At 35.9% G+C, this 13,467-nt stretch overlaps 1 protein-coding gene across 2 annotated transcripts in view; it reads right to left on the reverse strand.

Annotated features, from left to right (window-relative positions):
- Positions 1 to 13,467, reverse strand: part of DMD (dystrophin) — a 2,064,872-nt gene that overhangs the window by 1,364,817 nt on the left and 686,588 nt on the right. For both annotated transcript variants that reach the window (XM_082609524.1, XM_082609523.1), the window contains exon 18: positions 2,744 to 2,867. In XM_082609524.1, coding sequence (XP_082465650.1) covers positions 2,744 to 2,867 — 124 coding nt within the window. The remainder of the gene's footprint in view (positions 1 to 2,743; positions 2,868 to 13,467) is intronic.

Raw genomic sequence — 13,467 nt, forward strand, 5'->3', positions numbered from 1 at the left:
AAAGTGAGACAGAGGAAAGAGTACAGAAGAGCATAGAGACGAAGATACAAGAAAGGACAGGTGAATAGAGGTTCCTATATTCCCGGTGGCAAACACAGATAATAGAGATAGGGAAACGTAGAATTAATTGGCTTGAAGATTTCCCACAGAACTTGGTGAAAAGTTGATTTGGTATGGGTGTAAGCAAGTGTAAGTCCCAGGAAGAGCCCAAGGCCTGTTGACCTTAATGGCTAGTAGGAAAGCTTTTCAGGAGAACATTGTAGAGGTATAAAATCACCTTGGGGTAAGAAGAGCTTGTTTTGTTGGTTTAATTACTAACTTACATTACCATGTGCTCAGTTCAAGAAGTTGAGTAGCTATACCTGTTAAGTCAGCTGGAAATTCTGAACTATGGCGACATTAACAGAATGAGTGAAGAACACCTAGAAGTCTGGTAAAGTCTCCCATTGTGTATTGGCTCTCCAACATTTATGTACATAGGAATCACCTGTGGATCTTGTTTAAATGCAAAATCTGATTTATCAAGCCTGAAATCAATCCTACAGTTCTAAGAAGCTCACAGATGATGCCAATACTGGTTGTCCAGGGACCACACTTTGAGTAGATATGTCCCCTAGAACTCAACTTCTAAAAAAGTGTATTATGTTAATTGTATGGATAAAACACAGTGTTAATAGAGAAGGAAAATTTTTGTTAGATTTAAAAGTATATAAATCTGAAGTGATAATGTCCTAGGATATTCTAATTGGCTGAAAGTGCTTGATTCCTTCGTTTATTATTTCAAGTGAAAGAAAAAAAAAGGAGGTATTATTTAGCCATTTTTAATGAATGCCTAAAAATGAATGAATACCACTCAAGCTCATGAGATAGGCCTCCCATGTGTTCAAAATAACCTACATAAACTGACAGGTGAAGAAGCAAGAAAATTAATGTATGCCTAAACTGCATATCCATCATCATTACTATGTATTTCTCTCAAGGATTTTTTACATACATATACATTATATTTAGCCTGAAGGAAATGTCTAGGTAAATCATTTCATGTCCTATTTTAGTAGGCAATTAAGAATGATGTTTTTATTTCAGAATATGAGAGTAAAAGTTGATAAAGGTGACTCAACGAAGCATCAGAAAACCACTCATACAGTATTGTACATTTTTTTAGCACTTTCAGTCTCTCATTGCTGACACTATTGATTAAATGCAAATTGTTTCTAGGTAACCATATGATAACAGGAAATTTTTAAATTTATAGTCTGGAAATGCTAGAATTCAATTTTCCTGCTTGATCAAAGCTATTTTAAGACACAGAAATAGGATGGCAAACAGTTAAGTGGATTATTCAGATAGATAAAAAATTTTTAATTAGCTAATAAAATGTCTACCCAAGGTGATTCATACTTTCAGTGGTCGAGTATGTCACATGAACTCCGAAACATAATTAGAGTTCATCTTCTCTAAGTAATTTTCTACTTGTAGAATTTCCCTCAAAAATTATAACAATATACCTTTGAATAAGTATACTCTGAAATAAGATATTTTGCTATTTTCTACATGTTATCCTTCAGTTTAATTTTAAAACTAAAACATTAACAATATAATCATAATTCCCTTTTCTTGAAACTATTTATAATAGTCTGTTATTAAGCTAACAGAATACCATAGAAAGCCAATAAGAAATTTAAAATAACTTTCCCATTTATAAACAGTCAACTCTGAGAAATGTTGATGAAATTCTCTCTCCCCCTCAAGCAGCCTAAAAAAACAGAATTTTTTCTCCTAGAAGAAGATTTTTTTGTTCTCCAAAAGTTCCAACCCCACGGCAGGTATTCCCTTGTATCTGTGGTAGTGTTGTATTTGTAAAAATCTAATAGATTTTGTAATTCATGAAATCAAATGCTTGAAAGATAAAGCAGAGTGAATCCACACATGTGATCTTCCTATAGCTAAAATTATTTAACATTCAGAATACCTGTTTCTTTAGCCTGCCCACTGCAGAATATTCACTCTGCCGGTTAGAAATTGCCTCACAAACTATTGCCAATTATATACCAAAAATGGATGTTTATAAGTCGAAGTTGAAAAATCAAAGCCTTGATAATGTCCCTGAAGATGAAACAGCTCTTATTAAATTAATAAAAATCCCTATTGTGAAGGATGAAACTATAATGTCTCAGTAGGAAATAAAACCAGCAAACAATCTTTTATAAAAAAATACTGAAAAAGGCCGGGCATCTTTTAGTTATGGTAATGTAATACATACATATCCAGAAAATGCAAATATGTTATAACTTATGACAATTATTAGTGACTTTGAAGTATAACATTTTGATGATAATGAGAGCACAAACAGGGTCTTTAGTATTCCTAAGGGTCGGGTCTATTCTATTCCATTCTATTCTGCAAGCCTGCTAAAATATCAGCCTTCAGGTGAAAGAACAATATATGCAGGGAAATCAGTATGAGTTCATGTTACAAAGTTGTTAATTTACAGCTAAATAATATAAAAGTTAAAGAAGGTTTACAAAAAGCATTCCTCGTTAGTCACAGCAGAATCTGTAAACATTTCTCTATGCTAAACTTTGATTCTACTTGATATGTAAAATATATTTCAAAGATATATTTAAAAGCATTATATCATAGCACTTTAATCTTTTCAACTTTAAGAAAATAAGAGTTCAGAGCATAGAGTTTACAAGCAGCAAAACTTAGAAAAATACATAAAAATTAATGCATAACCTACATTGACTTTTTCTTTAAGGTCTGAGAAGTTGCCTTCCTTCCGATAGATTGCAAATTCAGGACTCTGCAACACAGCTTCTGAACGAGTAATCCAACTGTGAAGTTCAGTTATATCGACATCCAACCTAAAACAGGGAAGAATAAGGGTCATTATTTCTTGATTATCTCTTTCTTCTATATGGAAAAAAAAAGCAATCTATCAACATTTACCATTTTTTCCCCAACCTGAAACTTCTGCCTGATGCCCCTATTACTGTTAACAGCACTACTATTTCCCTAGTCAGGATGGCTCAAAATTTGGAGTCAGCTTTGATCTAGTCTCATGATCACAGAGGTCATTTTATTCATCTCAATGTAGCAATGACCTCTACAGTATCTTCTATAAGTTATTCCTCAGCCTTTGTTTGAATGTCTGCATGACTGAAAAGTTAGTACTTTCCAAGATAACTCTCTTGCTTTTTGGAATGTACTTATAGTAAACAAAAAATTCCTTCTGGTGGCCCCACTAAACCATACCTTGGATACTCATGCCCTCCGTGTTGTCTCCAACCATATTGATGCTGTGTTTGGTCATATGACTTGCTATAGCAAATGGGAGGGATATTAGTACGTGTAACGCAAGCATGGGCTTGATAAGTGCTTGCACCTTGGATCTTGTCTTCGTAGAACACACACTCTGAGAAGGCAAGTGTTATATAAGACTTGGAAGGATCCTAAAGTGCTTTACAAAAGCTCAGGCTTGCCAGGTGGAGAGACCACGTGAAAGACCATGCAGCACCAGGCAAGTGAATAAAGCCTTCTTTGACCTTCTGACCCAACTCAAACACCAGCTGAATACAACCAAGTGAGTGCTCCAGCTGACTCCACTCAGAGCCACGGAACTGCCCAAAGAGCCCTGCCCACATTGCAAAATTGTGATATGATAAACAAACAAACAAACAAACAAACCAACCATTAAATTTTGAGGTGGGTTGTTATGCTGCAATAGATACGTGATCACCCACACTGTTATTCTCAAACATTCTTTTATTGCAGAGATCTATGGAGCTACTGGGAATAAACTTAACTCTGATGAGATGATTCAGGTCTACTTAAAGCAGAGATTTTCAAGGGAGTAAGGTGAGTTGCAAGGGTGGAGAATGTCTATGAATCACTTGAAATTTCAGGCACAATTCTGAATGTGTGTGCATTTTTCTTGAGAAAGAACCTATAGATTTTATCAGCATCTGTAAAGAATCTATGATAACAGGAATTTAGAGATCATCTAATCCAACTGTTTATTAAACAAAACAAACAGGCAAACAAACAAATGAAAATTATCCAGAAAAATCAATGACTTACTCAATTTTCATAGGAAATCTGTGGAGTAGACCAAAAATACAAATACAAGATTTAAGACACCAAGTAATGTACTGTAATCACCATGCTGTAGCTCCTTTTCCAATACAACCCTCAAATAGTTGAAATCAACTCTTTAAATCCACTAGAAGATATCTGATGGTCAGCCTACCCTACTCCTAGTTACTTCAATGGATATTCCATGGTTTGTCAGTATCTTACTTTCCTTAAAATTTGGTTCCTAAAAAGATCATATCAGTGGTGTTTAGTATAATCAGGAAAGAATAAACAATTATCTTCTTTATGAGTACTTTCATTGAGGTAGCCTATGAGCTCAATCAACTCAAATTTCAAGGCTTTAAATCATATAAACCTGTTAGAATTTTTCACGTTAGTTGAAGGCTATTGTTTTAAAATTAAACTGATGAAGAGCTTCACAGAACACAAAACACTTCCAAAAGCCTTTTGTTTTCTTACAAAAATCAGTGGTAATGTACTACCAATCTCTCTGCTCATATGAGGAGATGGAGGCTCAGAGAAATTAAGTCAATTGATCTCAGACTGTTAGTACCATACGGACGAAACTTAATTCATCTTGTTCACCATTATATCCTTCACCTCAAAGAGGACCTGATTCATAGTAATAAATATTTACAAAGTTTTTATTTACCAAGGCTACCCAACTGGAAATAGAAGAAACAGAGATCTGAATTCAGAGATTTTTTATTCTAAATTCCACATCATTAAATGTCAATCCCTTATTTACATATGGATTATAAATATTTATGGTGTTTTATTTTATCATACATGGTGGTTATCTTTCCTACATTTGTTTTTTGCATAAGTTTAACTATTAGGTGTCCTATTTCTTCACTTGTAATGCTGATTTTAAGAGTCCTGTTGCATGCTACTAACAATCTTTCTCATTGATGTTAATTTACGAAATCAACAGTCTTCAACTATGGTCATTTAGCCACCCACCAAATCCAGTGCACATTTTCCATCAGAATGTCTTAAGAAGGACATTTTTGTTTTTCCTTTAGTCCAGTATAAAAATCTCTGTGTGTTTCTGCCTGTGGACATTCACTTGCCAGTGCATGGGGCAGGCCAGGAGTACTGGGATGTTAATACCTCAGGGGTGACCCTCAGCTAGTGATAGTCGGGAGTTGGTAGATAAATATCCCAGCTCCCTTGCCTTCAGTGCAACCACCTTGAAGGAAGGATATTACACACAGTGTCTCAGAAGGTTCCCAGCAGGATTGAGCACAGTTGCCTCCATTGTTAACCTGCTCATGTATCATCCTGTAATGGCTGCTTTTTTCTTATCTCACTTCCTCACTTCGCTTCCTGGGATTACTTCCTAAAAAAACTACCTGCACCAAATCTTTGTCTCCAGATCCACTCTTGTGGAAACCCAGTCTAAGGCAATGATCAACAGCCTCAACCCAGCATCCTGCCATATTTAATTTTTTCACCTTGAGCTCTGACTCTCCACAGGAACTATTTCAAACTTTTCCCAAAGCTCTCAAAGCTCTGATCCGTCTTTTTTGTTTGGGATTGACATATACACACTGCTATATTTAAAATAAAAAACCAACAAGGGAAAAAAATCAACCAAAATGAAAAAAAAAGCTCTCATCCATCTTCTTTCTCCACATATCAACAGATGACATTGTTTCCTACTTTACAGAGAAAAGTGCAATTATCAGACTAGAATTTCTCTCCCTTCCACTTCCTATGTCCAAATATTCAATCTTACCTGCCTGTGCCCTTCTCATTCCTTTCCCTTCAAATGAGTTTCTCTTCTTTTACTTAAAGCCAATCCCTCTACCTGCATTTTGTACTTCATTCTCTTACTTCTCAGGCATTTGAGTCTATCAATTTTTTAATGTATCCACTGTAAATTCAACCCCTCCCTCTCAAGTTAATTCTTCATATGGAAATTTAAACATATTTTATTGATTCCTTTATTAAAAAATCAACACTCTCTTGACCCCCATATTCTCCTCTGGCCATTCTCTTATCTTCTGTAAAGGCAAATGTTTTGCAACAGTTGTCCAGTTTCCTGTCAGTTCCCTACCTCCTATTCACTCCTTAATCCACTCAATGTTGTTTCTTAACAAAAACATATTAATAAAGGAATCATGTCACTAAAGCCAATGGAGAGTTTTACTTTCTTGCCATCTAGCAACACTTAACACTGTTGTTGACCATATTCTTCTTTGAAATTCATTTTTTGCCTCCATGATCCCCCTCTATTTATTTTGTCTTCTATTTCTAGGACCACAGGTAATTTTTTCTTTGCAGGCTCATCCTCTTCCATCCTGTTATTACATGCTGAAGTTTATCAAGGCCCGGTTCATTTTCAATCATCTTCTATCCTATTATATTACTCTCTCTCACTAGCAATCTTATTCATGCTAATGACCTTAACCACAATATATATATCAATGACTCCGATACAGATATCTCTACTTTAAGCATTTCTTCTGAGCTCCATAGCTACATAACCATCCACCTACTGGATGATCCCACTTGCATGCTCTAAGAGCTCTTTCAATATATTATGTCAAGACCTAATGTTTGATTTTCTCTCCCAAACTGGTACTCTCCTAGTGTCCTCAGACCTGTGAATGGCATCACCGTCTATCACCTTTGATACCCTCCTCTCCCTTCCCTCACATATTTAGCAAAGTCTAATCCATCAAACATTCTATTTCTTGTGAATCTATCTGCTTCTCAGGATCTCTACAGTTGGCATCCTCACTGATCTTGCCATTAAATGTGACCAAAACTACTGAAATGGCCTCTCCACTGGTTCTAGGCAACCTTTCTGGAACCCTCCCATCTGTCCCATGCACTACTGGTGAAATTATCATTTCTAAAAGATATCTGATTATATAACCTTCATTCATTAAGCCACTCAAAGATTTTCCATTTTTCTTAGGATAAAGAGCAAAATTTCAGACCTCTTAACCCTATACTTTACTTCTAGAAACAAATCTCTCTTCAAGTTTCTTAGGGAACCAAGGAGCCATACTGCAGTCTTGTCCCTCCCCCAGTGAAGTGAAATCCTTCATTGACTCTTATCCACTAGAAGATTTCTATTTTGGAAACTTGGCTTCTTGATATAATCCACATTGGTCACTCTGGTCAAATCTGTCCCTTCACCTTTACACCAGTCTGACTCAATTACACATCAAATACTCTCTGAGTCATAAAGGTGAGATGTGAATATCCACCATTCAATGTCAAATTCTCCCTTTAGACTTGGTTTTTGTGGTCTCACACCATTTAATTCAGAGTATCTCTGGTAAAGATTGCTCACGTCCACCTACAGGTCCATGAAACTAAAAGTTGACTCAAGGTGCTAAGCTGGCATCACAGCTAGGAGAGATCTGCTAAGGCCTATGTTGGAGAAAGTTTTCACCAGGCCTGGAATTTACATTGGTCTTTTTTGCACATGTGTTATAATTATCCTTTACCACCACCTCTAATCAATTGCAAAAAAAGGTAAAGGATATTTATTCAGTTTGAAAATAAGTAATTTTCCAAAAAATCATAATACTTTTAGATATCTATCTTTCTGAAAAATGTGGAACTGTATGTTTCCTTTTAAAACACATCTCTACCTTCGTTTCTGCCACAAAATATATACTAAGTGCTTATTATATGCCAGACATAGTATTAAACTCCACAGATAACAGAGATGAAAATGCAGCAGTCCACATTATCAAGGAGTTTGGTTTAGCGAAACATCCATTTGACAAAAAATGCTTTAGACATAGAACTGGGGCTCAGCTCACACCGTGACTTTTGTTTAGGATAATCAAAAAACACCTTTTCAATGAATTAAGATTAAATCAGTTTCTAGACTAGAGACTCTGCCAGGTAAATTGGTTATCTGCACACAATGAATCCTTTGTGGAGTCAACACCATGGTAACCGTCTGCTTGCTGCTCAGACTGTGAAGATTTTAAGGGAGGCCTGGGCACCAGTTGGCATGTAGTTCTAATAATTCAGATCAATTCAGGCAAGAGGATGTGAAATCCCATAGAGAGGTCTTTCCTCATTCAATGTTTTTGTTTGTCTGACTTTATAGATTTGGAAAGAGACTGCAAAAGATGACTGAACTTGCTCTTTACATAAGTATCTTTTAGGGAGTGATTATACTCTTTTGATTTACAGATTTATATATTTAAAAAAAATTTTTTTTATTTTTTAATTTTCTTTAACATCTTTATTGGAGTATAATTGTTTTACAATGTTGTGTTAGTTTCTGCTGTATAACAAAGTGAATCAGCTATATATATATATAAATACCCATATCCCGTCCCTCTTGCGTCTCCCTCCCACCCTCCCTATCCCACGCCTCCAGGTGGTCACAAGGCGCTGAGCTGTCTCCCTGTGCTATGCGGCTGCTTCCCACTATCTATTTTACATTTGGTAGTGTATATATGTCCATGCCACTCTCTCACTTTGTCCCAGCTTACCCTTCCCCCTCCCCATGTCCTCAAGTCCATTCTCTATGTCTGCGTCGTTATTCCTGTCCTACCCCTAGGTTCATCAGAACCTTTTTTTTTAGATTCCATATATATTTGTTTTTCTCTTTCTGACTTACATCACTCTGCATGACAGACTCTAGGTCCATCCACCTCACTACAAATAACTCAATTTTGTTTCTTTTTATGGCTGAGTAATATTCCATTGTATATATGTGCCACACCTTCTTTATCCATTCATCTGTAGATGGACACTTAGGTTGCTTCCATGTCCTGGCTATTGTAAATAGTGCTGCAATAAACATTGTGGTACATGTGTCTTTTTGAATTATGGTTTTCTCAGGGTATATGCCCAGTAGTGGGATTGCTGGGTCATGTGGTAGTTCTATTTTTAGTTTCTTAAGGAACCTCCACACTGTTCTCCATAGTGGCTGTATTAATTTACATTCCCACCAACAGTGCATGAGGGTTTCCTTTTCTCCACACCCTCTCCAGCATTTATTGTTTGTAGATTTTTTGATGATGGCCATTCTGACTGGAATAAACCTACCTATGGAGGCAAAAGACCTGTATGCAGAAAACTATAAGATACTGATGAAAGAAATTAAAGACGATACAAACAGATGGAAAGATAGACCATGTTCTTGGATTGGAAGAATCAACATTGTGAAAATGACTTTACTACCCAAAGCAATCTACAGATTCAATGCAATCCCTATCAAACTACCAATGGCATTTTTCACAGAGCTAGAACAAAAAATTTCACAATTTGTATGGAAACACAAAAGACCCCGAGTAGCGAAAGCAATCTTCAGAAAGAAAAACGGAGCTGGAGGCATCAGGCTCCCTGACTTCAGACTATACTACAAAAGCTACAGTAATCAAGATAGTATGGTACTGGCACAAAAACAGAAATATAGATCAATGGAACAGGATAGAAAGCCCAGAGATAAACCCACGCACATATGGTCACCTTATCTTTGATAAAGGAGGCAAGAATACACAGTGGAGAAAAGACAGCCTCTTCAATAAGTGGTGCTGGGAAAACTGGACAGCTACACATGAAAGAATGAAATTAGAATACTTCCTAACACCATACACAAAACTAAACTCAAAATGGATTAAAGACCTAAATGTAAGGCCAGACACTATCAAACTCTTAGAGGAAAACATAGGCAGAACACTCTATGACATAAGTTACAGATTTATTTTTAAGGGATTTCAAATATTTTTTAGGGAAGTTGTGAGTAAAGTGCTTTACCTAGGAAAACTATATCTATTCATAAGCATGTGTGTTAATATGTTACACTTTCTTTCTGAAATGGAATGGAACAAAGTATCAATGAGTTTGTACTATTCTTAGCTGTTAGACCTTCTTTTTCTCTTTTCTTTCATCATTGTGATGTCTTGATTCCTTTGGCAATAGGTGGAAGCTAAACCCAATTCTTACATGATTTAAGCTCTGAGCTATTGCTCATGTAATATTCTGTTTACTTTTTTTTTCTGTGGCTTCTATTTCAGCTTGTTGCTTCAACCATATCTATTACTTTCTTACTAAAACTTTTTCTGTCTCAATGTAATATACAGTCAGCCCATACTCCAAGATCTAACATTCAATACCATCCCTTAGCATTCTGGGACTTAACTGTCAGCTGTTAGCACTTGTTTTCCCTCCAGTATTCTGCCAGTAGCCAGCCCCATCTCTGTGTGCCAGCAACGAGGATGGAAGGGTGAAGGGGAAGCAGAGGCAGAGTTTTCAAAAGGCTTCCTGTGCACTCTTACTGAGTGCCAATCGCTCACATTCAATGCTTAGTCTCAGTGACATTTCCACCGCTTTTAGCAAAATGAACAAGACCTCCTTCTTGGCTTCTACTCAGACCCTGGCTTCCAAGTAACAATTGCACATTTACTTTATTCCCTATCAATTTGGCAGCTCTTGCTTCATCACTTTCTGTGCCTTGCCCCCTAGTTTTCACATGTTCACTGGCATTGAATAATTTTCACATATCCTTGCTGAGATGTATGCCAAATTAACAGACTCCCCTGATTTAAATCCATACATGTTTCTAAATTGGGTGCTATCTATTCTCCCCAGCGTTTTGCCACTGGTATTTTTCATCACGCTTTGCACTACTTAGGCTGGGTCTTTAATCACCAACTGAAGATATCATACAGATGTAACTCAGGTACCTTTTCAAAACCCTCAAGAATAACACTGAAGAGTTATTTTCAATACCACATTAAATCTTGGATTCTGTGCATGTATTTTTCTTCCTTTATAAAATCACTAATTTCTACTAATTTTTTTTCACCTTTAAAACTCTCAGAAAACATTGATAAAGAACTGACATAGAATAAGTTGCTTATAATGGGCCTGTACACCCTCAGAATCAGCCCATCAACAAAATTTCTTATTACTCACTCATCTTACTCTCATAACACACTTCACTCTGTACTTAATGTACTTCTATATGTTATTACAGACAGACTCTATCCCTTAAATCCAGTCTAACTTTATCCAACTTTATCCAAAATTTTCGTTATCTAAGAAAATAATGACTTCTAACTCTCTATTTACAAAATGATTTTCTTTCTGTAACAGTTGATGAATATTCTGTCCTATATTTTTCAAGTATGTCCTAAAATCTCATCTTTGTGATTATTTATGATTAACAGTGAAGTGGCAATTTTCTCTCCTTTACAAAGGCACTCATCACAAACCCCCAAAACTAAAATCTGTAGAGTCTTATGGAACAGAGCAACCATATCTTTGATATTTTTTTTTGCAAATATTTTATTACCAAACCAAGGTTTTTTTCTAAAGAGATCTGCTATTTTTCTGGAAGTTTCAAGTATGGTGCATATATACCAAATATTCGAAAGGTCTAAGTTTTCCCTCAAGATCATATTGTACAAATGGACTCTACTTCCTCCAGTTGAATTTTCCATAAAGATAATGCAAATTAGATCAATTATACTTCCTTGCAGTCAAAATTAGGAGATAGATGTCTGTGTTGCAGGTGCGTGTATATGTGTGTGTATGTGTAAATATTTTAAGTAAATTAAAAGACAAACAGAAACACATCCAAAAGAACCAGAGAAACACTTGCAGTTTAAAAAGTTATCAATTTTGAATTGTCAACAGTAAATCATTGTATGGAATTTGTGCTCTATAACACTGCTAATTATATCAGAAGAGCCTCTTAATGGGCACTACTGCGTTCTGTTAATATAGTGACTGCCATATAAAGTATGACACATTTACATAAACTTTAATTCAGTCACTTTTAATATACCATTTGGAACTCATCATTCCCAAATGTGTAAACTGTGAAATTATAAATCCCTCGAGCTCCCAGACTTAAACTAATTTGATTAGTGAGCTAGGTTATGAATGCCATATTATATCTTTAAACATCTTTGCACATAGAATTTCATAAAAATTTATAAGCCTCACCTTTAGCAGCCTGAAAGTATTAACATTTGTGAAATATGTTAACTCTTGCACAATCCTAAGGCTCTAGGCCTAGACCAGATGACTTAACAAACAAAATTTTAATGTACATGTTAATTAGCTAGAACACACGTTTTCATGTTCATGGAAACAAAACTATGACTCTTTTTTACTGGTACTACAATGTGGAAGAAATCTTCCTGGAGGTGAGGTAAGAATTTAAAATTTTGTTTATTATATATATATATATATAATTTATTTATTTATTTATTTTTTTTGCGTTACGCGGGCCTCTCACTGTTGTGGCCTCTCCCGTTGCGGAGCACAGGCTCCGGACGCGCAGGCCCAGTGGCCATGGCTCTCGGGCCCAGCTGCTCCACGGCATGCGGGATCCTCCCGGACCAGGGCATGAACCTGTGTCCCCTGCATCGGCAGGCGGACTCTCAACCACTGCGCCGCCAGGGAAGCCCTGTTTATTATATTTTTTAATAATCATCTTTCTTCTTCAGATTTCTAGAACATGAGAACACATTTTAATTCCATATTGGTATATGGCTACTCTCTGGACGCCAAACCATATGATGAACTCCTACTCATCTTTCAAGACTCTGTCCAAGATATACAACTTCTGTGAAGGTTTTCTTGATCAACCTCTCCCTACTCTTTCCCCTTCAACCTTCCTTCTGGGGAAACTGGTCCCTCCCTCCCATATGCTTCCACATGTTACTTCCTTTTAAAAATTGAATAAATAGAATACAAATTAAATTTGAACCAGAGAAATGTTATAAAATTTTGAATGAAATTTGTTAAAAAATATTTTAAAAAATCAATACAAACCTTGTTATTGCTAAAATATGAAGTATTTCTAGGATTTTGAGATGTGCTGAGTATATGGTGATTATTGTACTTTTAAAGTTATACAATATTATTAAAGGGCAAAATCCTATTTAATCAGGAGAAAACAAGTTAACATTTAGATAACTACCTCCCTTAAATCAAGATAGTTTTTATATACACACACAGATATACGCACGTGTTTGTATAGTGTGGGCGTGTTTTCCTTGGTGGGAGGGGGAAAATAGGGCCAAATGATTGCCTTAAATTTTTTTTGTTATGTTTGTGAACATATGTGTTTGTACGTGTATGTATGTCTGTGTGTGCTTTAAATGTAAAGTAAAGACGGTGCAATGGAAACTCACTGAACTGAAAGTCAGCTGTCACAGGTTTTAATCACCCATCTTAATCTTTATGCTGCTTCCTTGGGCAAATGACTTAACTTCTCTGATCTTCCTTTACTTCTTCCTTTAAATTTCAAAAATTACAAAGCTTCCATCAGACCGGTCTTAAAATAAAAACTAACGAGGACTTTTTAAAAATTACTCTTAAATGTGTGTTTATTTATCTCACTAATTAAAGTGATTGTGACCTGAG

Source organism: Mesoplodon mirus, assembly GCF_964341445.2.
Source record: "Mesoplodon mirus genome assembly, chromosome: X".
Taxonomy (NCBI): Eukaryota; Metazoa; Chordata; class Mammalia; order Artiodactyla; family Ziphiidae; genus Mesoplodon; species Mesoplodon mirus.